Consider the following 27,160-nt stretch of genomic DNA (forward strand, 5'->3'; position numbering starts at 1 on the left):
GTTTTTTTTTTCCCTTGAGGTAGGATCCCTTGGCAGCATTAATGTTTAGGAATTGATTTCAAGCTAACAAAAAGCCCCACCAGGTCAAGCCAGGGAGTTTTGCACCCATTTTGCCCTCTTGACCAGCGAAGCCCAAGGAGCCAAGATCTGCTCAAGGTGGGGAACTGAAAGGCAAGATCTGGCTGGGCCAGAAAGGGCAGATGTAGCACAGGCTGGAACCAGGACAGGGCCAAAATAGCCAGGCTCAAAAGCAGCCATGACTGCAAAGCTGGTTTAAAGGTAGTAGTTAGTCATAGGGTGAGAACTGGGAGAAATGGGATAACAACCTTCAGAAACTGCTTTGGATTTGCTTTTTATGTCTCTCCAGCTTCTGCTCCAGGCCTCTCCTAGGCTGTCTTTGCATGATCAGAGCAGGCAAGGGCTTTCCCCCCCCCCCCCCTCCTGTTTCCTCTGTTTGAAACCACTTGAAACTGAGCACACAGGAAGCCATCCTGTATTTGGGCAGGGCTCAGCATTTCCCAGAGCCCAGCACACACTGATTTAGAGGGGAGTTGCACCAGTTGGTCCCATCTCCAGTACTGGCAGACCTGGCGGTGCTGCTGGACACACAAAGCCAGCCCTGTCCATGGCTGGGGCTGCCCAGCTCCATCCACATCCCATTTTCCTCCCTGGAGCAGCACCCAATGGCGGGAGCACATAGGCAGGGCTGGTTGGTGCCAGGGAAGTCATCTCCCTTCAGTCCTGATCTAGACCTTCCCATGTTCTGGCATTTGTAGGGATGAAGAAAGGAAGGGGAGGAAGCACAGCACAAGTTTCTTCCCTCCTTTGCCTGCTTGGTGTGTGGCTCCCAGAGTGGCACCCTTCAGAAAACACTTGCACGTGATAAAGCGTGTTCAAAATGTTTTGGGTTTTGTTGTTTTTTTTAATTATTATTAATTTTTCTTTGGTCCTCCCAGGCCACCCTCAACGGGGTCTTTCCCCAAAAGTGAGGTGGTGTTACCCACTCATCCTGTGCTAAGAGCATCTGCAGGAAAGCCCAGGCTGGGCAGTAACCCCTGGTATTGCCCTTGCCAGCTGCTTCAGCCCAAGTGGCAACACCTAAACATGCACATGCATGTGGCATTTTTAACCTGCAAGGGGTTTCTCTGGTATTTAAATAGAAATTGCTGGGCTTGATTAGCAGAATATTCATTGAGTTCATTATCACCCCATCAGGCACTTCCCTCCCTTGTGCAAACAATCTCCAGTAGGTGTGGGCTCCTCCCCACTAGTGAGCAGTGGGAAAGTCACTCTGATTATTTCATAGGGTTATTCCCATCTCAGCCCTTACCAACAAGGTAGCCAAGGCCTGTCCAGCCTCCCAGCTCCACCATCTCCCCATCTTCATTCTCTCACTCTCCAGCAGCTCAGACCCACTGTGGTCCCAACCCACCTGCACTAGGACTTTTTTGGGGGCCATTTCCCCAGTTCCTGAAGGACTGAGTTGGAAATCCCATTTCTCCTGGAAGGCATCTGGCTTGTGCACCTGCCAGCAGAGTGTCCAGGTTCTCCTCTGTGTTACATCAGTGGACAAAGAGCATTAAGTTGTTCCATTATATAGAATGGAGGATTTTTATATTGTTCTAAATTTGGGTAAAAATGCCTAGGATTTGGCAGGTTTAGTTCCCCAGCCCACATGGGCTTTTACTGGCCTTTATAAAGTGTCATATATGGAGTTTTGGGTGGGGGGGAGAAGCCATGGGAAGAGACCCCACATGGCTGCTGAACTCCTACAGAGAAAGTCAGATGTGGTGCCTTAGCCCTGGAGATGGGCATGTCCACGAGTTTGGATCCCACGTAGCAAAGCCATGACCCAACCAGCATCCACACTTGGTGCCTTTGCCTGGTGACCACTCACAGAGCTTCTCCAAGGACCGGCGGGTGGGGAGAGAAGCCCCATCTCAGCCAGCTACTCAGGACAGATGTTTTTTGGCAATAAAGACACAAAACAAGCAGTGCCTTAGCTGCCTTAGTGCACAGCTTAAGGCCTGGGTCCAGCCAGACCATCCCTCCCTCACCTCCAGCTTTTTGCTGACAGACCCTCCCAATCAGTGGCCTTTGCATGTCCCCCTGGGTTCTGAAGTTCCTGACATGAAGCATTATTTGATCCCTTTGTCCATCCTTTCCTCCTGCATCCCAGCCCCCAGGAACAGCACCAGGTTACCAAACACTGACACCCCCAGTGCCTCACTGATGGTTTTGGCATCAAAACTATTTTCAGGCAAAGCTTTGAGGAAGTTGCCCAGGTCTGGGATGAGGCCAAAGCTCCTCATCCCTAAAGTCTCCAGGCCACAGAACACTGCTGCCAGCCAGGGCAGTTTCACTCTAACAAGAATATAAAATAAAACCTTGAAATCTTGACTAACAGGTTTGAGTATTTCAGATGTTAATTGAAGCTTGAGGGATGGGAACAGACCCAACCTTGGGCAGCAGCTCCTGGGTGGGGGAGGCGGCTGTGCATTCTCTAACTCAGCCTTTAGCAGGATGATTAACACCAACAGTTTGTTGGATGAAAAGTACTTTGATTTCTGAGTTCTACTTTTCACCTGCACAGAATTCTTGTATACTAGGTTTTTCTATACATTGTTTCTGTATGTACTGTATAAGTAACTTATTCTTGAATAATGCAATTTTACCATTAAAAAAAAAAATATCTGCTCTTAATAAACTGTTTTTAGAACTTGTTTCTCACTTCTAGTCTTTAGTCTGATTCTAGGTACCTGGATGGTATTTTAAGACACTGGATGCTAAAAGACAGAAACCCTCCCTTAGAAGTGAAAAGCTGCCAACCTGTGGGACAAGCTGGTCCTTCTCAGATTTGTTCAAGGAGTCCTGCCCCGTGTCACCATGGCTGGGAGGGGCTGATGGCCCTGCTGCCCACCCACACATGGATTCCACACATTTCCCTGCATGTTTTCCACCAAGTTGCAACGGAAGGGCTGTCCCTGCAAGGCTGTACACACAAGTTTACTTGTCCAGTAGAATCCAGTCCAAGCAGCATCACCTTCTGGTCAGCCAGGGCAGGGTGCAGAGGGTGAGGAACACAACAGCACTTCACACACAGCCATCACTACCCTGCTCCTTACTGAAGGATACACCAGCCAAGCCTTCTCCTACCCTTCTCCCACTCCCTTTTCCTCAGGAAGACTCACCCCCATCACTGCCTTTCCTCCTCCAGCAGCACCACCTCTTTGTAGTTTTATCACCTCAAGGCCCACTTGTGGCACCTTGGGTGACACCAGCCAGGACAGCAGAAGGCTCTAAGGAATCCACCTGAACACAAGAAAAGGTTAAAAACCTGAATCCAATTTCTGATCTGGAAACCTCTGATGTCCAACACATGGACCTGGCAGCAACAGGACACAGACCCAGGGCCAAGCTTACCTGACACCACATCAAACACTCCCTCCAACCGGGGTGGAGAGCTGGAGAACACATTAAAGACACACACACTAAGTGGGTCAGTTTTTAAAACTTTTTTTATTTTTTAATTTTTTTTTAAGTTTTTATTTTATATTATCTACAAAGTAAAAGTTTTCTTAACTTAAAAGTTACATCACTGTCTCACGATAGTGATTATCTCATCAAACGTGATTTATAAATAATAATTCATCAGTTTGACGATTAGAATTTTTTTTTTTTTACTGAACCTGTTTCAAGTTTAGTTAGAAGTAAAAGGGATCTCCAAGTCTTGATTTTTAGTGATAATAGCAGCAAGAATCACTCTTGTTACTTCTTTTGCTAGCTGATGAGTTCATAACTTTGAAGGGTCATTAAAAAATAAATAACTTCCAGTTTTCAGCAAGCAGAGTTGGGGCACTTGCAGGACTCAGATACAGTGCATGGAATTATGGAATAGCCCACAAGTTCCTAAATGCCTCTACTCAGTCCGAATCTCTCCCACTGCAAGATGAACTGTTAGCATTCCTAGTGGATGTTACAAGAAATCAATTTTTTTTTTTTTAAACAAAATAAAATGAAATTCTAGTTTTCTGTGCTTCCAGTTGGCAGAAGCAGTAGAAGGAGGGTATTTGGCCTACAAAAGGTATCCAGCCTTTCAGTTATTCCAGATGAGCCTTACAACTGCTGTTGGTGGTGGGCTTGTACTGTAAAAAAAAAGTTCAAATGTAAATAATAAATTGGCAAGCCACACAACAGTTTGCTAGTAAAGTGGTCACAGGACAACTACTGAGCTGAACTTTTTTATTTATTCTTTTTTTTTTCTTTTCTTTTTTTTTAAATGAACAAAACAAAACCCTGCATATCAAGATGTCCTTGGGATGTTTGTTTGGTTTTATTTTCCCCTGCCTGAGCCTTGTTCTGCTCACACATTCCCAAGAAACAAAATCAGGTATCTAGTTCACTACGTAAGTTTAGAGGCTGTTTGGAAACAAGCAACAATAAAGAAACCTAGATAAGGTTAAATGCAAAGCTGAAAGGAGTCATCCAGCACCTACTTTTGCCAAAAAGTAAAGCTGCAGAATGTTACTCTCAATTAAAGGTTAGACTTCAATTGTCACTTTACTTCAGCCATTAGAAGTCTAACAGCAACAGTCAGCAGGGCTCCCCCAGGCAACATTTTCACTCCTACCCTCGAGACCAATCGATGTCAATGTAACAACCCCCCAGATCATCATAAACAGGCTACACACACTCCATCCCCCACGGCAAAACCATGGCAAAACCTGGAAGAACACAGTCCCACAGTGTGCAGAGTTCTCCATTCCTCTGCTTCAGCTTCAGAGAAGCAAAGTCTCTGCTAAATTAGCTACATCTCCCAGGCTCAGCCAGGCTGGCTGTCGGGCTGGCCCTGGGCAGCCTGTGCTCTGCAAGGACATCGAGACGTTTGGCTTGGCTCTCATTATTATTTTTTTTTCTTTTTTTTTTTCTTTTTTTTCCCCAAATCTCGTTCATAACAGTTCTCCTCACTACTCCGACCTGGCTCAGTTAAGGTGCAGGTCTCCCGGGCACACACTCCTCACCTGAAGGGTGCGTCATATAAGGGAAATGTGTTGTTGTCGAGACTGGAATGGGCTGTAGTGCACTTTGAGCGATGGCGGCTTGGGGACCACCAGGTGGCTGTGTCGTCATTAGCATCATTGGAGCATGGGCAGTTGGGTGAGAAGGAACCATTCCTGACTGTACATGAGCCTGAAACAAAGAGCTCTTTAGTATTTAACGGTCACAAGGAGACACCACTCCTGGCCACATGACTGGCAAAAGTTTTCTCCAGCTGTACCAGTAAATCCAGAGATTTACTCCATTTTAACTAGATTAGCTGCAGGGATTAAGTCAGAGATCTTAACACAAAAATAATAACTAAAAAAAATAAAATAAAAAAGAAAAAAAGAAAAGGCCTGAAATCCTTACTGCTGGCTCTGAGTCACATGCTCAGTTTCAGCCACTTGGACAGGGAGAAGCTGCCAGTGTTAAATGGTGGGATATTAAAAAAAAAAACACCTCAGCAACAAATCTTTAAAACACCACTGTTAGTAACCTGGGTCAAAGCACCTCCTATGCAGAGTGCACAGGGTACACAGAGGAGCTGGGCACACACTGGGAGCCTGGCATCCCTTCCCCAGATGCTCCTTACACAACCCCACACCCTTCCATGGCTCCCTGCCCTACAAACCGCTCTCTCCAGTGACCCGTGCCCATCGCTGCTCATCGGAGCCCTCCCAAGAGGAGGGATTTCATTCCCCCACACTGTGAGGTCAGCTTTGTTCTGCTTCCAGTTAAGCTCATCACAGTTCAGGTCCTTGTGTAATCTAAGCAATCACAGTTAAGTCTCAGCGGAAAAAGGAGCTTAGTCCCTACGATGGCTGATCACCTTCTGGCAAACAAGTTCAGTAACTTGTCAGTTGGCTTCTTTAGCTCAGAGCAGTTCACAACTCAAGAGGTCATCAATTTTCTCGTTTAAAAAGCTAGTAAACACTAGTTTCTTAACAGCACAAAACATTAAGGAACTCTCAAGAGCTCTCAGCGGGTTTCTCTTGAAGGAAAAAACAAAACAAGAAAACAAGACATTTGTATCTAAGGTTTGCTTTGTCCTTCTACCATATCCCATTAACAGAGACAGATAGCAGGTAGTGGCTACAATTTTATTTCTTCAAGACAAAAGGGTTACTTGAAACTCATCACAGACATTCCTCAAACTCTTTATCAGACTTGCACTGTATTAGTAGCACTCAAGAAGCCTTTCAAGGAAGGAACTGCAATTCAAATCTCACTCTTGCTCTAAAAAAAGGCTTAGAAGATAAGGCTGTGAAACAGAAATACCTCTCAGGATCAGCACCATTTCTGCTTTGACAAACATGCTGTTACAGCAGCCATCATCCTAAAGCAGCTATTCATGTAGCAGCTGGATTCAATACACACATTAGATTAAAAATTGCCACTGCGGCTCAAACACTCTGCAAATTGGCAGCTGACAGTACTCTGTGCTGGAATCCCAAGTACTGCTTCTCAAGTGAGATATCTAACAGCTCCAGATTCATCTGATAACCTAAAGGGAAATTCAACTGATCCCCTGTGTTAGCCTAACTGAAATTCCTGCTACGTGGTAGTTCAGAATTGTGTTCACAAGTTGGAAATGAGGCTGCTAAGAAGCTATTAAATCCAGTGATGAGTCTCCCCACAATGGAGTAAACATGCATTTAAAATGTCTTATAGAACTGTAGTTCTTCCTTCATTAGAGGTTTCTGAGGGAACTAGTACATTTGGAGAAGTCAGTTGGTTTGGTGTAAATATCACAGATTAGAGATTGTTGTTTCCATCCTAGAAAAATTACAGCAGAGGAGACTGGGCGAGTCAAAAATCAGGGGTAAGGCAGGTTCTGCCTGTGATTGCTAAAAAAATCCTGACTGAGTGGTCAGTTCTGACTGAAAGTTGCATCTGATTTGTTGTAGCCAGGTTTGCTCACTAAGTGCTTGGCACACAGAAAGGAAGGCAATGGTGGCATCCCACAGTGCAGGCACGGGCGGGCACAGCACCTCTCCTGTCCAGTTTGACCTTGAAGCTGCCCTTGAAACAAACTTGTTTGATGTTCTGAGGCACAGCACTGAACATGCCACTAACCCAGGGGCTTCCTGCAAGACCCTTTGGAAGGGCTGTGTGCAGGTCACCCCAAGAAGCTCTGCAGCCCCACACCAGTGCCATCACACCAGAGCAAAGACCTTGTTTCTGGCAGAAAGCAGAGCCTGGGGGGGACATGGCAAGATGCCACAGCAGGTGTGAAGTTTGGACATCCTCTCCTTATCCTCCCACAGTACAAAAGCAGAGAAATTAAAAGCCTAAATGGAATTAAGAAGCTAAAAAACTCAACATCAGTAAAACAATTTCTAAAGAACTAGTAATTAATTGGCTTAACCGACTGTCCCAGGGAGCAAAGCAAAGATTTTATCACAATTCTGCAAGGGACTGGACAGCTATTAGACTAACCTCTGTAATTACAGTTAGTCATGGTATCCCAGACTATCCCTATCCTGCATGAGAAGGTGGAAGCCAGACACCAGGAAGAAACTGTGCAGGCCAATTACTGATTAATTGTCCAATTCCTTGACAAAGCAGACTAAATCCACCAGATTTAGTAAACATCAGAAAATCTTTGTAACGCTGCTTTACGCAGAGCTCTTAATTAATCAATCATGTGCTCCCCTTCCCAAAATCCTTTTTTTTTTTTTTTTTTCAGTGAGTTGACCACAAGAGAGCAGTTAAGAGAAGTAGGTTTCTGATCCTGAAGCAAGGACTCTTGTTGCTCAACAATCACCAGGGATCTCCTGCATAAGCAGTTTGTTTAGAACCAGACACATACACACACACACGCACACAGGTTTCTTTCAGCAAGGATTGCAGTCATCTGACCCAAATCTCACCCATCTCCTGTTGCAGTGCCTTGCTACTCCCTAGAAATCCTGTGTAATATCCTTTATTGGGTGTACTTGTATAAATTTGACTACAATGCAGAGCCTAAAACTGCCACCAAAAGCAGCAATTCAGCCTTCCTCCACTCAGCTCTCCCCTCCAACCTTTCTGTATGCCAGCTCTTCCTGTGATCATGCAGTGAACCTGAGTAGTGAACTGATTTGACTGAGAAATAGCCTAAAATGGGGATGGGGGGGGGCACACTTCAGCTGAATCATCTCCCCAGTCTGGTTTGCTGCATGGCCAAACAGTTCTGTGAGCAGAATGGTGGGGCGGGACAAGGATGGGAGCAGGGGACTGGGAAGAGAGCTCAATTTCTTTCAGTAGCAGTGCCACCTTAAGATGTCTTCATTAAACTACAGTTGTAGATGCACTGGGTGTTGGAAGCTGGGGTCCAAATATTTTGTAAAATTCTAAATAAAGGCAATGTACAGACAGAAACCTAAATAACACACCAGGTAGTCTTGTGCTGAGAGGTGACAGAATGAAAATCACTTCAGCAGGCCCGACTGTCCTAACTTTGTGGCATTAAGACATTTAGTCTTGAAGGTTGTTAAACTGTGTTTACCTGGGGGACATGGGCCATGTGTGGCGGATTGGTATATGCAGGTTGAACATGGGAGGGATGAATGGTGAAGACTGTTTGTTGTGCTGTAGGAAAACTATTTTGTGGAGACTGCGTGTTGGAGCCTGGCGTCATGGAAGGTGGGGTTGGAGCTAGACCTGCGTGGTAAATGGCCGACTGCTGCTGAGGGTTTGCCAGGTGGAGTGCCTGAGCAGCCTGGTGCTGGTGATGCTGCAAAAAAAGAGAGAAGATCACTTAGGTTACAGTCCAGAAGTGGGACATGTTCACTCTGTCAACTATCATCACAGAAGGATGCGAAACTACTCTTGATTGTGAAGCTTTTAAATGGCAAATCTAAGGACCACCACACATGGTCTAAGGGAATTCATTTCAATTCCACCAGATTAATCTTCTCCAGGCACTAGAAAATCACCTGAGCAGGAGCCTGGAAAATGGAACCTAGTCTGGCAGGTTCCTCAGAGTTGCACTGAGCAACTCCAAGTCATTACCAGTTGGTATCTAAGGCAGCAGCACTATCACCAGGTCTCTTTTGTTTTCAGCTGCTTGTCTCTGACAAAATTACAATCAAAGGCTTCTCAGCATTTATCTGCCATTCTCAGTTGTAATTCCACTCATATTAAAGCTCTGACAAATTATGATGCTTATTTAATCATAACACAGAAACAAGCTGCCCCTCATCCCCTGTGAAGAGGGAGAAATGCATGTTGGACTCCAGTATTTCCTTACTGAAGAGAAGGGAAAGCCACAAATTTCCCTGTTAGTTTATCTGACAAACTATGTCATAAGCCTACAGCCTGTGAGCCCTAGCCACATGCAAGCAGAGATTTATCAAGTTCCATGGCTCTACTTCCTTCCAGAAAACAGAGAGGCACCTAGACAGCTCCTGTATGTGATCTGACACATGCAGGTCGAGTGGGCAAGTGCTCCAACTTACCACTTTTCTTCACAAGTAAGTCAAAATATTGATGTCAATCATCAGACTAACTGATGCAAACCTTCCAGCATGAAATGCAATTTAAATAAAGACATTCAGTCCCTTGAGGTGTGTTACCTGCACAGGGCTAGGAGCAGGGTGGCTTCCAGCATGTTGGCTTTGCTGCTGGCCAGTTGGTGTGGCAGAAGGCTGAGGATGCGGAGGATGCGGATGCAGGGTAGCATTAGGGTGGGCATACTGCTGAGCAAGTGAGCCAGTGGAAACTAGGATGAAAAAGAAGAATATTTAACCACAGATACAGAGCATGCACCTCATCAAGTCACCATCTGCACTTGAAGATTTCACTCTATCTCAAACTTACTGTAAATATATTATTCCCCCCCTCCCTTCTAAAAAAATCTATCTTGCAAATAGCTGAGTATCTTACCTTGCTTTTGTGTAGTTTGGTTTTGCAGGAAAGGCTATAAACAACCACAATTAGACAGTTCATCTTCCCTAGTTTGACAATGTAACAGACACTACACAGAAAAAAGCAGTACTTCATCTTTTGTCAAACAGACCAGTTTGAAATATCGAATTTCTCGTTTTCATACAATTTAGTTTTTCCTGAAATATACCTTTCGAAGGTGTTACAAGCCATTTTTATTTCCACCATCCAAAAAATTCTTTGGCCTTATACCTGGCTAACCTCACCATGCTACTCTTCTGGAAATTGCTCACAGCACAGTCAGTGTAAAGTACATACACTGCATGTCTGCTGAAGAGCTGTAGGGACACACAGGACAAGGGTGACAGCTGAGAAAACTGAGGCTTCTTGAGCAGCAAATTTTTGCTGAAATCAGGATCTTGTACTAAAATCAAGTATCTTTTGTCTCCCTCAGGGAGGCTTTTCTGGATCACCACCATTCTGTGAGCTTCTCAACAGTGCCACAAAATTCTTAATTCCTTGAAAAAGTAGTAAATAAAGTATGAAATTCCAAAAAAAGGAACAAACTTAACATGAAATCTTCACACCAGTGAAACCACATCTGTTGCTACAGCAATGCCAGTCTCCAACAACAAACCAGTATCAACAAGTCCCTCCTTGAGGAGTCCTGCTCTGTTCTGCTTCAAAACAGGCCACACTAAAGCATTTTCTTTTTTTACTTCTGAGGGAACTTAAGCAAGCACAAAAAGCCAGTGATAGCAAGTCTTCCTTTCTGAACACAAAGCATGCAGCTGGAAAGCAAGACCCTAAGAAAATGAAGATGTTCTGCCTGTTTCCCTCTGTTGCTTTTAGACCTTGTGCAACCACCAGTCTGCAGTTTGCAACTCCCCTTCTGCCCATGACAACGTGCATGACCCTCCAATACCACAGCTTGTCAAGATCTAGGCTAGTTTTGCTGACAATAGTGCAACAAGACAAGTAGTCAAAGCAAACTATCAACCTACTCCTGAATCTGCTCCCTGCAACTGTTCCTTATTTGTTCTGGTTCCTTTTTTGTCTTCTGACAAGGTAGTTACTACTTACTACCTAATGGGTTCCCGCTTTATAAATGGGGTGTGTATTACATGGGAACTTGGTGGCTAAGGCTGTGCCTGACTGCAGCACATCTTTAGAAGTGATGGGGTTTCTGGTAGTGTTTTTTCTGCCCTAGTGAACAAAGCTGAAAAGCAGGGCTGAGGGAGAATCCTGGAGTGGAAGGGTTACGCTGCAGCCCTGTGCACCCAGGTGTGTGACTGCTCTGCTGCAAGGACCTGCTGCAGCCTGGGGACATGTCACTGTGCTGGGCTCTAAGGCCATGAGCACACAGACCTGCCCGACTGTGTATAAAGGCTGAAAGATCAGGTAAGTGGAGAAAACAGACAAAAATGTAGCTGGTGTCTGAAAGCACAATACTAGGCAGCAAAGGCAAGTCTCAAGAGGACAAGCAGCCCCGCCGTGCTCCACTAACCAGCCCTGATGTGCTGCTACCCTGGGCAAACACTTGCTTTCCTCCAGTTTGGTTTGCTAGAAAGATTAAAATACTAATTCTAAAATATTAAAACTCACTAGAATATACAGTGACATGATCTTTTTTGCCTAACTGAGCTTCCGTACAGGTTACTGTAAAGGTCTCTCCTTTATACAGTAACTGCCTACCACATTTAACTTAACCCCACTCTCTTGAAAGCTCCACTAAACCTTCCCTGACCAAACAGCCCAACAGTGATGTGCACTACAGCTTCAGGCTACTAATGCTGATGAATCTCACACACATTTTTAACCCTAAATTCTTGCAGTTTGATCCTAGCATGTAAGTGTACTTAGGCATGAGTGTACACACGGATTCCCACTGTGAGAATTTCTGATAGAAGGGGGCTTGGAAAACACCTCGATATTTTTTATGCACACTGCCAAAAGTACCAGTATCTTCTGCCATCTTCTCTATTACGCTTTCAAGTGCAATGAAGGACTTGGGTGTGTTTCTTTTTCATATCACTACTAAAATTTACTTTGCAGCAGCATCTCAACCATGCTTCTACTAGACTTGGAATCACTGCTCCTTCTTAAAAGGACTACATAAAAATTACCTATGGCAACACAGATCATTTTCACAGGATGAAGTTTATGGCTTCCTACAGTAGGAAAATCTCTCATTATTATACAACACTCTAAAGAAGGCCAGAAGTTATTACCCCTGTTGAAGTAGAAGAAATAATTGCATACAGGGAATGTCTTTGTTGCCAAAGGCCATGCTACCAGAAACCCTCAGCTCATCCCACTGCCTGAGCCACAGAGCTGGCACGCCTGACTGCAAATTAACTTCTACTCCATTCAAGAGGTTTTAAAATGTATATGAAAATTAATTCCAAGTTGTAAGATATTCAAGGCTTCCCACATCCTGCCACAATACTTGTTAGGAGCCCCTGAAATAATGTGGTGCTCCCTTAAACCACTTGTGCAGTTCATCTTTCATTTCTTTATAGCCGAGAGTTATTCCGAAGCAGATACATTATACAGTAAAACTTCAATATGAAGAATTTCTCTCTTAAGAAACCAGGTAAAACCCAGGAATAGTATCCTGAAAAGCAGATACAGAAGAGGGGGGAGGATGAAGATTTTCATCACAGTAGTAGCTCTTCCATAACCTACTGTCTTTTATCCACAGCTTTGCATTTAAAATACCTATTTCTTACTTGCTTAGCTTCTCCTCTCCCCTATTTTATCTTAAACAAATTACTCTAGTAAGCTCTACAAGTTTGGTTAAAACTAGCTCAGATGCTGCTACAAAATCTGCTTTAGTAGCAATATTAAGAGTCTTTCAAAAAATGTTATGTGGACACTTATCCAAATCCTGTACATAGTGCATACAAATAAAAAATGGTTCAGAGCAAGTGGTAGCAAGTCTGAAATACATGCACAGATCTTTGTCAGTTCAAATCCAGAGCTCAGACTTCAACACTAGAAATGTAAAAGGTTTTCCATGTTTAGCCAGTGCAATTAATAGATCCTGACAAACCAATGAAATCTATCAGGTCAGCGAGGCTGTGAAAGAAATCTTGCAAAACAGTCATGAGAAACTCACCTGCTTAGCCAAAGCTAAAGCACCTTCACTGTGACCATTTTCAAGAATTTCTGCCTGCTCATCAAAACAACCAACTCCATGTACAGAAGAGCAAACAAGGAAAGGCAGGAGGTGGGGAAAAAAATTATCCAACCTTTCCCCTCGTCTGTACTTTGGAGGTTTTCTGGCCATCTAATATCCAAGAAAGCACTGGGAAAGCTCTAGGGAATGAAGACACAGCTCTGCCAACCTCCTTTCTGCAAGTAACCTCAGCTCGTTCCAACACAAACACGCTGTTCCTCACCCCTTACACATTATGTTTCTCTCCCCAAGAAACATTCCCTGGACTACCCACGACCCTGCTCCACTCCAGCAGCTTTTCCATCAAGTTTTTTTCCTAACATGTAATATTTAACTGTACTGACCTTACAGGGACACATGGTGAAGTGATTCAGTAATGAAGTGAGCAAAAATATCAGATGGATGGAATGATTGAATTCAACTCTGCAAAAAAGTGCAACCCATTTTTCTGAGAGGTGAGTAATTAGTAGACAGCCACCAAACCCACAGAAGGAGCTGAAATCAAAAGAGGTCAGAGCACCAGAAATCAAGCAGAACTCCCAGCTACAAGGGTATAGGCAAAAAACATATGTCATCTTGTATTTTTCCTGGTAGGAATTTCAATGCTGCCAATGGTGGTCATCGTTGGTCATCATCCAAAGAGCCTATTTTCAAGAACTGACCAGTGAACAAGCTTCAAAAGTATTGCCAGACCCAGTAAGATGGTGAGGATAACTACATTTAAAAGACCTGAATGGTAGGAAGCAAAGAAATAGCAAATGTTTCTCTCATAATACAAACATTTAAAGGAGTCATTTTACACAGGTAAGAGTGGACTTCATTTAAAAGATTATCCACGAAAGGAACGAGCTTATCAAAGCCATTTCAGTGCACCAAACCAAAATGCATGAAAACAGGACAGGTCAGCATCCCACCACGCTACTTCACACAGAACCGTTTCCGTGCGAGGAACACAGGAAGGTTGTTGCAGAAGAGAATTTTGGAGAACAAGTGGTACTTCTCACATCCCTCTTGCATAAAGTAACTTGAAAAACCCCAGAAGAGTACCTGGTATAGGCTGCACAGACTAGCAGACAGGCACAACAAGCCTCATTGCAGGGCAGGAGCATGTTTAAACACACCCCAAAACTGCAGTCTCCCTTTCCAATGTCTTGGGTGACAACTACAGTTCTTCCTGCCACCCCCTGCTTTCCCAAAAAACCCTACTTCTGAGGGCTGTGAACACACAGGGCAGGATTTTGTGGTTATCCACCTTTCCCTGTCCACATATAGAAGTGAATGTACTAGCTGTTGTGTGCTCAGAGTACAGAGACCACCAGCCCTGCTCTCATCACCTGCACTGATGGAGGGCACTGGCTCAGAGCACCAGAGCCAGGGAATGTCCCTGGTTATGTTCACCTGCCAGGGAGGAAGTATTTGATGCCATGTATCAGCAAGGAGCCCTCCTCTAGTCACCCACTTTATAGCAATGACAATTGCACTTCTTGGGTGACATCAAAGGAACTCTTCAGAGCTTCCCTCACCTCAGCTGCAACTCACGTATCTCCTCCCCAGGGCTCAACCTGTGGAGGTCATAAGCTTTTTACAGAGATGAGGCACTTCTCCTTTTAGGAAGCAGGTTAACTTGCCAAAGTTTAAATCCCACTTGGGGCATGAAAGCAAGGGAGTGAGGAAGTGCCCTAGGTTTCAGGCAGAGGCTATCCACATGCAGTGCTCAATTCTGGTTGCAGATGAAATGGCTGGGTAGCAAACTTTACTTTTTTTTTTTTCAATATGTAAAATTCATTTTTCAAGACTGACAAATCAACTTCCTGTGATCATATAAATCTGTTCAGCAGCTTCATTCCCATGGAAAGGAACATTCCTGCGTTTTCCACATACTGGTTTGGTGCAAGGAAACTTGTTCCCTCAACACGTCCCATTCCTTTTTTTCAAGACTGACAAATCAACTTCCTGTGATCATATAAATCTGTTCAGCAGCTTCATTCCCATGGAAAGGAAAATTCCTGTGTTTTCCACATACTGGTTTGGTGCAAGGAAACTTGTTCCCTCAACACGTCCCATTCCTTTAACGTCTGTTCTTTAGAAAGTGCTTTTCTGTACAATCAAAATTAGTACAAAAAACCCAACTCACTGGCAAAGTAGAAAGAAGGGCCTGTCTCCTTGCTGTATGGTATTTTGGGACATGCTGAATTTGGGAAATAGAAAGGTAAATTAGCCTCTTGCCACGTGCATACTTCCCGTCTTCTGGAAAGGTCAGCATCATTTAATATTTTTAATGTATTTTTTTTTTTTATATATATATATTGTAGAACCATGCAGATATTTTTATTTACTTAGGTGCTATTAGAGCTGGATATTTAATTTTACAAACGAGTGGAGATGAAACAATACAAGTCTCAGGTAAGCCTTCCTTCTAAACTGTGACACTGAGGTCTTCTGTTCTTAATTAACACAAAAATAAACTTTATGTCAATTAATGGTCTATTACAGTCCACTGTAATATGAAAGTTAAAACGTAGTTACATTAAAGCAGAAATTGGCCCCTTGCTTTTTCAGCTATATCACTGTCATTCTTAACAGTTCCAAGACACCTTTGGTGACTGGTTCACTCTTACTCCCTGGAGAATCCTCTGAGGTTTATATTAAATCCACCATTGTACTACCAGGGTAATAGAATTTACTCTACTGCTGAGACAGAAACCAGATAAAGTTAGAGACAACACCAGGCCAGTAAAATATATGCAGAAGGGGAAAAGGGAAGGGAGAACAGGGACAGGAAGGAGCACAAAAACCAGGAAATGCATCTGTATAAAACCGAGGTCTGGCTTTACATAAGGCTGTTATCAAACACAAGAGTAAAGTTTTCCAGAGGACTCCAGTTATCTGCAGGCACAGGCAATTCAGCTGCATGGTCAAACTAACCCCAGTTCATTGTCACAGGAATGAACAGATCCACCCTCTACTTCAATAACCACATTTTCTACCAGCATCACAAGACAAGTCTAGGTCTGTGTGTGGCACAGCCCAAGTGCTCAGCGTGGCCAGCCCGTTCTACCAGCCCTTGCACACTGGGATCAGGGAGGTCACCCAGGGCCACTGCTTCCCAGACAGATGGTGTGTTCTGCCACCAGGGTGGGGTTCAGCTGGGTCAGGGGGGCAACTCCCTGTTCAGGCACATGAAGGGCCTGCACTGCAAACTCTTCTCCACAGGGACATGTAAGCGGACCAAGACTCCAGAAGGTACGAGCTGAAGTGTGTAAAAGACATATTTATCATCTGGCTGGTAGACAGGAAGAAAGAGAGCTGCCTTGAACACTGTCCTCCTTGGTTGTGTTTTGAGGGGAAAACCCAATGATTTAACCACTCCTCCAGTCATGTTTAGATGGGTCTGCAGGTGACCAGGCAGCTCAGCTGCTCTTGAGCTCTCGTCAACAGTGGGTTGTGAACCAGAAGCAGCACACTGTAATGACTGGCAAGGAAATCCCAGAAGTGCAGAAATATCCCACTCAACAGCATTAGACAAAAATACTTTTCTTTAAAATGGAAGAGTGTTTATCAACAAGTGTAGGTCCAGGTATGTATCTGGGATTCAGCTCTCTCTTCAGGAGACAGGAAGGAGAACAAAACCCCAATTTTGGCAGTCTGGGGAGTTCACTGAATGGCTCAACAGGCACTTCTCTTCCCTGGCAGGCAGCTGCTACTTGCCACAGATTCTCAGCTTGTCCCAAAACATTAGTGGAGATGCAATTTCACCAGAAAACATTTCACAGCTTAGGGTTACTTCATTACCAGTGCCTTCCAACCCTCATGTCTCAGTGTGGTTGTCCTTGCAGACATCTTCTTTCTACCACACAGGCAGGGGGGAAAACAATTGAGTGATTTTTACAAGAATTATCTCAAAGAAAGCACTGGCACCTTGAAGGATAAAAGGGCAGCATAACCCCTGAATCCTGATATCAACAGGAGAAAAGACAATTTTTTTTAAATAATAAAAAAAAAAGTCAGCATTTTAAAGAGCCAAAGTAAATCTGAGAACTTGTTTGAGCAAGTGCTCCAGCAATCAGAAGCAGCAGTGGTTGTTGTTTCTCAGGGAGCTGTTTTTCTGTACTTTCAAATGAGTTTTAAGAGAGGACCAGAATCAAAGTGCATTGGTATATTTAGCTCAAAGATACTTTGGGTAAACTTAAGATTCCCAAAACACAGAACAAGTTAATGGATACTTCCTTATGGTCACTCAATCATGGGCGAATGGTTCCAGCAGGTTGTTCTTTAGCAATGTGCTTCATAAGCAGCTTATCTTTATCACCTCAGGCCTTGCTACGTTTTTCCAGAGCATTCACACATGGATACATGGGAGTTGAAGTGAATAAGTGACAGATGGACACATTTTGAGGAAACACTATCTGTTCTAGGTCAGGTCCTCAAGTAATCAGCACATGTAAGACTTGCAAAAATCTGAATTGAGACGGTGCTGCACCACATCAGAAGTCGTTTCATGTGCAGCCCACTGTAAACTTTGTAGGTTAAGGATACATTTGAGCCAATTTGTGTTCACTAGGCAATAAACACATCTGAACATAGGAAGAACATACTCCTAAAGAAGTGTCTCATCCAGAGTTCATGATCCAGCTGGGTTGAATGGTTTCAATAACAAGAATTTCAAGCACTTGACCATTCACTGGGAAGGCAGGAGAGTATTTAGAAGAGCCACCAAGTAGCTACTTGAAAGGTCACAGGAGGACATACAATTTCTGTTAAATTAGGTGCTCTTGGAAAATTAACATTTAATTACACAGCAGAAAATCCCAAAGCATTCTCAAGTTTGACCCAACTTAGTTGTCTGCACTTGTAGACAGTCACATACCTACAACAGACAAGCTGTGAAACCAACACAAAATGAAATCTAACAGTTGTAAGTTAGAATATCGGTGCAAAAACTGTACAGACATCTGATCAAAGCCAACCAAGGGAATGGGCTTGTACTTCAATGCTGTAGAACCCACTGGTTAGAGAAGATAAGGATGGTGTACAATGGGAAATTGCTAGGAAGTCACATGCAACCATTTGGAATCAAATCTTGATTATCTCATGTTTGGTTTTATTTTAATTAGGATTTGAGAAGAGAGTTTTCACCAATAAAGGACTGAAAGCCTTTGATCATTCACTTCATCGGAACTCTATTTAATCTAATGAATAAGCAAACAGAAGATCTGTTTACAGGGACACCTCAAGCACAAGAGTTGAAAAGATCAAAGTAATACAATTAGCAAGGACCTGTGAGAGAAAGACTTAAATCTCTGCAAGTAACTTCCATTTAGCTTCAGCACAAATGAGCTGAAACGTTCTTCCTTCAAGTGTCAAAAAAGGTTTCACTCTATTAGTTGTGCTTCTCAGCTATGTTACCACTGCAGGGACCTGACAGGATGTTTTCAGATGGTTAAGACATGGACTTCTTAAAATCAGAATTGATTTTACACTAAACTTCAGATTCTTAGCCTTGAAAGTTTTCATCACACATCACGAGCTTCCATTAAGTAGCAGAGTAAAACTAAGCACCGGAAAACATACAAAGATGTCTAAAGGTACAGAAAATCTTTTATTAGAATCTAAGTCAATAATATACGTGACCCAATAAAAGTCTTCCTCAGATGCTGCAACAAAGATTGAAATGCCACGTTTTCAAGAGATCATCTGCTGTTTTGACATTTTATGACAATTTACAAGTCCTCTAGCACCCTTGTTGTAGCTCTTTCAAGAGCGTGTTTTGCAGTGAGGTTCTTTTCCTCTGGACTGGGCATTGATTTCTCATACATTTATAATGCTTTAGAAGTTCTTTCACATTTAAATTTGTACCAAGGTAACCCACATTTTTCATCACTTCACTGTAAGTGAAGTACTCCCATCTGATAATGCTGCAGACTAATTGTCAAAGTCAAAGCAATACATGAGCTGTTTCATATACTTATTCTTGACTTACCAAAAAAGAAAGGTAAGCAACATGTTTTATTTTGCTTAAACAGCAGTGTTTATACTGTTAATGATGCTAGTAGTATCAGCAAGACAGCATTTCACTAGTTGTCAGAACTAAAGTCGAGTTTTGAAACTGAGATCATAGCCTTGCAATAAAACAAGTCCTAATTATAATAAAGAAACAATCAAGGGATGTTGTGTCAAAAGCATCAAGAGAACTTCAACAAACTTCTTTCAGCAGATATTCTTTAGCAGCTCCCAGGTTGAAATTTCATCTTGGTCACTGGCATCCTACTGAAATCAGCAAACTTGAGTTTTCATTTTAACCAGATGGCTCAGTTTTTTCATCAGCTTATGAAACACAAACCACACCTACTGGTGTAATCTGATTGATACCCAGGTTTGAAGCTTCAGACTAAACACATCCCTGCACAAGGTAAGCACTTAGAAAGTTACATATAACACAAAACGTTTCCTACCATACATAGCATGCGTCTGTTCATGCGCACCATACTGTGTTGCAGAGGAAGATACTAAACCCGGCTGTGCGTGTGCTGGTGGTGCCATCATCCTAGCGTTGCCCTGTATTACAGGGCTATAAACATGAGGATGCTGCATTCAACAGAAAAAAGAAAACAGACAGTTAATTGCAGGACTAGTACCAAGAAATTGGTGTCATCTCAGCAATAGTTGCGTACTTCGGAACAGCAGCAGCTTGGCCTTGCTAAGATACAGAGCAAGCTGAAGATTTCGTGCTGGTCTGTGAGACCTGAGCTTGATTATCATCCTTAAACTAGGAACTACTTTTACAGGAAAGCTGAGGAGGGACTTTTCATAAGGGCATGTAGCAATGGGACAAGGGGGAATATTTTTAAACTGAAAGGAGTAGATTTAGGTGAGACATTAGGAACAAATTCTTCACTGTGAGGGTGGTGAGACACTGGAATTGGTTGCTCGGGGAACCTGTGGCTGCCCCATCCCTGGAAGTGTTCAAGGCCAGGCTGGATGGGGCTCTGAGCAACCTGGTCTGGTGGGAGGTGTCCCTGGTCAAGTAGGGGGGTTGGAACGAGATGATCTTCAAGGTCCCTTCCAACCCAAACCACTCTATGATTTTATAATTCCAACTGTTTCAAAGAATTTAAGGACATTTTCTGCAGTGGGCTGGAAACTGACAAAAAACACTGGTATATCTAATCTTTGCCACTCTAATAGTAAGCTTATGTAATTATATATTTATCCAATTACCTATGTACATTTTAAAGCCTTTGAAGTAAGATAAGTTCACCAGTTTGGTTTTAGAACACATCAGTGGATGTCCTGACTGTGACCTGAAAGGAATTCTTCAAAGAGCTAAAAAGATAGTATTAATAATGAATGCCAGCTTCTAAAGTGACCTTAAAATGTGTCACAGGCTTGGAAGCACATTACACCACCACCAAGCATGCTCCAGAACACAGAAACTGCTCCCAGTGACTCGTTATGACTGGGAGCCAATAGGGTATCTAGGACTGAGCCTTTTCATTCTTTCTGTGTTGGTTTATCACATATGCTGAAAGGACTCTTACCTGAGATTGGTAGTGTGGCACATGCTGCACAAGAGGCTGATTAGGAAACTGTTGGGGACTATATGCAACATATTGTGTTGAATAAGCAGGTGGTGTAGCTACAATTGGAGGGCCCGCTGCCGAGGCAGGATGCATCATGGTGCTCTGGTGGTGTTGGTCTTGCCGTTGCTGTGGCATATTTGGTACTACAAAGCAAAGAGTACCTCACATTAGAAGGACAGGATGAAGAATGACGATCTTCCTGAAAGCTTCTACATGACAATGTCACTGTGACCAAGTGGAATATCCTCACCCCTCACCTTTAACAGCTTATTAGAGCTCTATCAAAAAGGAGCAGCAACAAAAGGAGTTCCTCCAAGAAACATCTGGTTTTCCCCACTGCCTTTGAGCCATGTATATGGCCACAAACCCAGGCCTGCTTTTTTGTGAAAGAAGGAAGAAAGGTGGAGGGAGAGAAAAACTGAAGCATCAGTAACAGAAGAGAAAGGTTATATCAGGACACCTACATGAATCAAATGTGATCCAGTCCCCTTCAAAAGGCTTAATTCACCCTCTATGAGAACTACTCAGCAACTGTTCCATCAACTGGAAAGCTGAGTCTGTTAAAATTACTTGTGTTTATGGCTGAGAAGAGCACAAAAAAGGTCTCCATGCAGCCACAATTCAAGGTATTCACATCTTTTCAGCTCTGTGCTAGCCCTCAGGATAGCAGAAAGCAACTTCTGGGTCACAGCCAACACTGAAAAGGACAAGTCAATCTATAAGAAGAGGAGCAGCAACAGAAGGAAGAAAGATAAAGAGAGCACTGTAGTGTGGGAGCACCTGAGCTATCCCAGCAAGACAACCACCAGAACCACAGCAGCAAGGCACTCAGAACAAACTAACAGCCTACTGAACTACAGGGCATGAGCTCTAGGGGAGCTCCAGGTGGCTGCAGTGAGACTGGACTAGTAACTACACTAACTGAGGCACCTGTAGATTCCACTGCAGTGTGCAATGTAGAGGAAAGGAGGAAAATGTTGAAGATGTCAGTAAATTCACTCAATGATGACTGTATTTACACTGCAAATCAACAATAGAAAAAAGTAAATCCAGGATGCAACTTGGTCAGTGTAAAGCCACTGAACTTTCACCCAGGCAGCTCCTTCAGACTCTGCTGCAGAGAGTGGGGAGGCAGAAACTAATGAAATTTCAAGAAAGAATTCAGGATAGGAGGGGGCCTCACAAAGCAACGTATTTCTGATTAAACCAATCAGTGCTACCAACCAAAAGATTCCATGGATCAGGCCACAGTAGAGTTAGTGCATTTTAAAACAGAAATACATTGCAGGTTTTTGTCTTCCCTAGATTCATAAAGGCTACTTGTTTATTTCTGAACAGTAGAACTGCTCTTTTAAACAATTTCTTCCTCCAGTGACTGGAGCTGCAACACTGGAACCTGTCATCATGAGCTACGGTATAAAACAGCAAGAAAGCACCCACTGTGTGGAATTAGAGCATTATCTGAAACATGACTATAAAAACAAGACTGTCATTTTTCTGCTCTGTGGCTGCACTGCAGAGAAGTGAGAGCATCTCTCCACACACGTCCTGGTCTGCACAGCCACAGGTGTCACTTGTTAAAGACACGGTGCTGTTAGCCCAGCTGCTCAGTCACTGCTGCAGAAGGAATGCAAAAGAACTAACAGGAACCAGCAGCAAGTTCTTTCCAGCAGAGCAGCACAGCACATTTTTGGAAGAAATAGCAAAACTACTTGTTGACCCAAAAAAATAATGGCTATCAAGGCACCGTTCAGGGCTCTGCTGTGAACCAGTACATAAAGTTCCCTTTAAACAAACCTGCAACATTTCTGAAGCACAGGAGACAATCAGCTTGCCCTAACATTCCAAGTCACAGAGATGTTTTTCCCACTTGCCGAATCTGATTCCAAACCAAGCAACTCCCCACTACTCAAACTTATGTTTTGGCTGAATTAGTTCCTCTAGAAATGCATTAGTATTTCCACTCCCTTTCATTCAAATGGCATTTAGTGTATCAATCAAAACCAAACTACCACAGGTTAGACAACACACCAACGTTAGTAATTAGCTCATGCTGCATGCAGACTGAGAACCGAACAGGCAGTATTATTCTCACCTTTACCTGCTCTATATGTCTTGGCTTGGTTCACTGGCATGGGCGTCATGGGAATAGGATACAAAGGCTGAAACAGAAGAATTAAAGCTATGATATTCCTTTAAGAACTGAGTGCGTGTCAAGGTGGGGGCCCCACTCAGCTCTGATGTGTTTTGCTTGATTCTGTTACAGGCTTTAGTGACCTCTGCCTAACCTGTGGTATTTTCCTGGATGACTGTGATTAAGTCTGCACGTACAAACAGCTAAGACCTTAGGGTTCGCAACAACCCATCAAGTAATGATACTATTGCTACTTCAAGCAATGTACTTGCTTTGGAACAGTTAAGAATTGAAATTCTAGTAATCCCTACAATGACCAGAAACCAGTGGGACACATTTGGAAGCTAAGGATAAAGAGTTACTTAAACTGTGAGACTACACTTGGAGTGGGCAGGAAGTCTGCACAGATTAATAATAAATACGAGTAAAATGTTGGAATTTACAAGTGTTTGAGACTAACAGCACATCTAGGTTGAGCGACCACTGGACAGTATTTACATAGGTAAAACTCAACAAAAAAGTATTTGTGTCCCTATTTACAAGAGCAACACAAACTGTGCAGTTTCACTGTTTTAACTCAGATCTCCTAAGTCTCCTCAACTTGCTGACAATCATCTGAAGAGTGTTATTAACAAGTCTGCAGGATAAGCTGCACTCACCTGCACGCCTGGACTCACTGGAACCGGGTACATCATATTTGGTGCAAAACAAACAGGCTGAGTGTACACTGGGGTTGGCTGCTGATGACCCACCATGGAGGGGCTGGGCTGAGCTTGTGGACGAGGGGAGGTTGGAGTAGTAGAAGGTTTCGGCTAGAAACAGAGTTCAGCAATGCACATGGAAGATTAGCTTAATTATCCTCCAAGTAAAAAGTTTTATTATAAAAGATCTACCCAAAAGCAGTGTCAAATGGTACCAAGTAACTTACCTGAGCAAAAGATCGAGGGTTGAACTCCTTTGCATTAGGATTAAGTGTTGATTTTCTAACTTGCCTAAACATAAAGAACAAAATATTATGTTCAGCATTATTCTTCTACAAGCATATCTGCAGAACTCTCTAACAATTAAAAACTGAAAGGGATTAAATAGCCCATTTCCATCTGAGTCAGATTTTTGAGAACTCAAACAGCACATGGAATGCAAAAAGCCACTCAATATATTTATACATAAACCTGTTTGTGGGCTGGTGATACCACAGCTCACATGAGTCAGGAAAACAAATAAGCATTTAGATATGGATTAGGCAGCAGGAGGACCAGAGCTCCACATGTAGCTCTGCCACTGACTCATGAGATTGTTTTAACCTGTAATCTCTGTATAACAGAGAGAACTTATCTCACTGTTTATATGGCTGATACATTACACATTCAAAATAGCTTTTTCTACAAATGGCTAAAGGCTAAACCCAAATATGCTTAATCAAAAAGGCATCATTACTCACTCAGAAGTATCCTTCTTCTCCTCTTTATCCTCTTTATCTTGTTTACTTCCAGGACCAGATGTCTGTACACCTTGTGAAGTTACCTCAGGCCCTCGCTTTTGCTCAGAACTATTACTTATTGAAGGAGAAATACTTGGACTATTAGGTTTGCTACTACCACCATTGGAGTTAGTATTACTGCCAGTTTCTATGACAGATTCTTTAGGGACTGATTCTGTCTTTTCTTTAACTACATCTCTTGATTTTTCACCTTCTCGGGTTTTGTTTAGCAGCTGATCCACTGCATCTGAAGAAGAACTGGACTGTAACTGAAAAAAGAAACAAGGAATAAGTTTAGCAAATTGGTACACGGAACCAAGGAGAGACTGTCTTGTGCTATCACATACACAGAGTAAAATACAGTCCTATAGGCCTCAACCAGCTGAAAAGGACCTTTTAAAACATACATTTCCATTCCTACTAGAAACGAAATCTATGAACATTGACAATGTTTTAAGCCTATACTGTGAAAGAAGCTATTCAGAGACTCAACTGACCTATATGTTGATTAGGAAGTGACAGGAACACTTGAAGGAACCTTCTGGTCACATCCCACTGCATGATTTAACTGTAACACTTGAAGTGCTAACCTGATTTAATAAACCATTATAACAAGCAATTAAGTAATAGGACTTCATCTTCCAATTTTCCTCTGCAAAACCCTTTAATTTTGAATTTTGAATCAGCTCTTGCATATGGAGTGTAAATGTGATCACTATTTGTACCTAATGATCAAACAGGTTTCAAGTACTATTTTCAGTGAACAGTCAATATGCACATTTACACATACTAGACAACTGTACCAGCAAGAGTTGGCATTGATTTTATAATACCTAGCATTAATCCTGATAGATATTCCCATGAATTAAGCATGAGTGGTAAGGACCTGTTTTCCTGTTAACACATGCAGTGTGCTTCCTTTATTATCTGGACACACATAAGAACTATGATACCATGAAGTTACCATACAGAGAAACTTACCCTAAAGTCATTCTTAAATTTCTTTAAATCATCAATCTGTTTTCTATGTTCTGAAACAATTGGAGATACACCTGCCAAAGATAAGACCAACATTGTTGTGCATTTCTCATACAAGCTTCATATACAGTCTCTATATCACTTAAGTTTGAAAAAAGGTAATGTTTGCATAACTAAAACTGAAACAGAGTGACACCATTTCCTCTGTAATCTGGTATAATTCTATGAACTACATGTATGAGCATACAAAAATATTTGTGTGAAACCAGGGCATTGCATAACTGACATATCTATAGTTCTAATGCATCACACCAAGACAGAAGCCCTGAGGTGCAGGGACTGCAGAACTCAGCTGAACACAAGGAAGCATGAAAAAAACCATCCTCAAAATGTAACGTCAGCATTTCAAGACACAGCAATTAAAGGTGAAACACTGATCAAGGCTGGGATTCCAGCTGCACTTGGTGATCATAAAGGACTTTTTCAACCTAAATGATTCTATGATTCTCAGTTCAACAACACAAAAATGTTTGAGAACTGAATGAAAAAGCAATGCTGCAGAACAAGTTAATTTTAAGGCATAATAGGAAAAAATAAGCTACAGAAACCTGTGCTGACCAGGATGCTCAGAAGTCTTGTGAGCACAGCTCTAAGTAGAAACACTCATTCAGCCCAAAGAGCCAAAACCCAGCTTTGTCAGCAGGGAAAAAGAAAAAAAAATTGTGGAAGAAAAAAAAGAGAAACAAGTGAAAATAAATCACACCATCCTCATGAGCCTCTACACTCTGTGTTGATGAAATGAGTCAAGAACAACATTTCAAATTCTAGGCCTGACACTTTCCAACTGCACGACCAAATTTTTGCTGCAGAACACCCAAGGCAGATTGTCTCCAAGTCTTCCTTAAAAGGATAATAAGTAAAGCAGCCAATATAGCAGGTTTAGTGCTTGGAATTCTTACAGCACTCAGATATATACAAAAGCTTTTGACACAAACCTTTGTTTTCAGGTTTAGGAAAACTAGGAGAAGTCTCACTTGGCTTTACATTCTCCTTGTTTCCAGCTGCAGAATTTTGCCTCTGGTCTTGAAGCCTAGTATCTTTAGCTAGAAAAGAAATTGCAAAAATTATTCTCTTACACACACTTCAAACTGAGTAAAGACAGATGGGAAGGTAGAAACAGAAGAGAGAGTTAACCATATTTAGCTTACAAAAGAAAAAAGTTACACATTTTCTGCTACCTAGACAGGTCCTGGGGGTTTATCCTTGCCCCTTCCCCACCCTACTGTCTTGAAGCCAAATAAAAAAGTCCCAGTCAAACACATCCCTTTCATCACACACAGAACCCTAACTAGGCTGAAGAGACTACAAAATGAAAATTATTTTCAGTAGTCCAAGCTCTTAATACAGAATGGTACAAAGATTTGAGAGTTTTTAAGCCATTTGACAGTGGTACTGAATGTTGTAATTTTTTCCCCTTTCTTTCACTATGCTCAAAAAATCCTTTGAAACCAGTGGCTTATGTTTCTTGAATCAGAAAAGAGCCGGGAATTAAGTTTGAAAAAAAATCCTCCATTCAAGTCAAACACCTTTAAGCCCATACTCCTTAAAGGGTAGAAGAAATTAAGCATAGAGACTTCTCAAAAAGCTTCTCTCCAACCTGAGTTTAAAGTGAGCATCATGAGAAACAGGGAACTCTCTACACAGCAAAATTAAATGCATCAGAAGTTTTCCATCATTTAGGAAGCAGCTTTGCTCTTCTACAGGCTCATTCATTGTCAGGGATTGGTGACAGGGAGCACTTTGAAGCTAGTGGGGGTAACTCACCTTCGCTGGAAGGGGTAACTGCTCTGTTGGATGCAGGGCTGGCAGGTGTTGGAGAGGCAGCTGGAGCAGACATG

General features: G+C 42.6%; 1 protein-coding gene across 1 annotated transcript in view; it reads right to left on the reverse strand.

Moving 5' to 3' along the window:
* Window positions 1-3,500: 3,500 nt before the first annotated feature.
* The window catches only part of ATXN2 (ataxin 2), a 45,676-nt gene continuing 22,016 nt past the window's right edge, over window positions 3,501-27,160 (reverse strand). Inside the window, exons 12-25 of the mRNA XM_009998455.1 lie at window positions 27,087-27,160; window positions 26,258-26,365; window positions 25,266-25,336; window positions 24,246-24,553; window positions 23,733-23,796; window positions 23,464-23,616; window positions 22,766-22,832; window positions 20,629-20,813; window positions 19,543-19,675; window positions 15,225-15,278; window positions 9,600-9,745; window positions 8,531-8,758; window positions 5,022-5,190; window positions 3,501-4,145 (exon numbers count right to left, since the gene is read on the reverse strand). The exon at window positions 27,087-27,160 is cut by the window's right edge and continues 15 nt beyond it. Coding sequence (XP_009996757.1) covers window positions 4,117-4,145; window positions 5,022-5,190; window positions 8,531-8,758; window positions 9,600-9,745; window positions 15,225-15,278; window positions 19,543-19,675; window positions 20,629-20,813; window positions 22,766-22,832; window positions 23,464-23,616; window positions 23,733-23,796; window positions 24,246-24,553; window positions 25,266-25,336; window positions 26,258-26,365; window positions 27,087-27,160 — 1,789 coding nt within the window. The 3' untranslated portion in view covers window positions 3,501-4,116. The remainder of the gene's footprint in view (window positions 4,146-5,021; window positions 5,191-8,530; window positions 8,759-9,599; window positions 9,746-15,224; window positions 15,279-19,542; window positions 19,676-20,628; window positions 20,814-22,765; window positions 22,833-23,463; window positions 23,617-23,732; window positions 23,797-24,245; window positions 24,554-25,265; window positions 25,337-26,257; window positions 26,366-27,086) is intronic.

The sequence above is a fragment of the Chaetura pelagica genome, unplaced genomic scaffold (assembly GCF_000747805.2).
Source record: "Chaetura pelagica isolate M959 unplaced genomic scaffold, ChaPel_1.0 scaffold585, whole genome shotgun sequence".
In the NCBI taxonomy this organism is placed as follows: Eukaryota; Metazoa; Chordata; class Aves; order Apodiformes; family Apodidae; genus Chaetura; species Chaetura pelagica.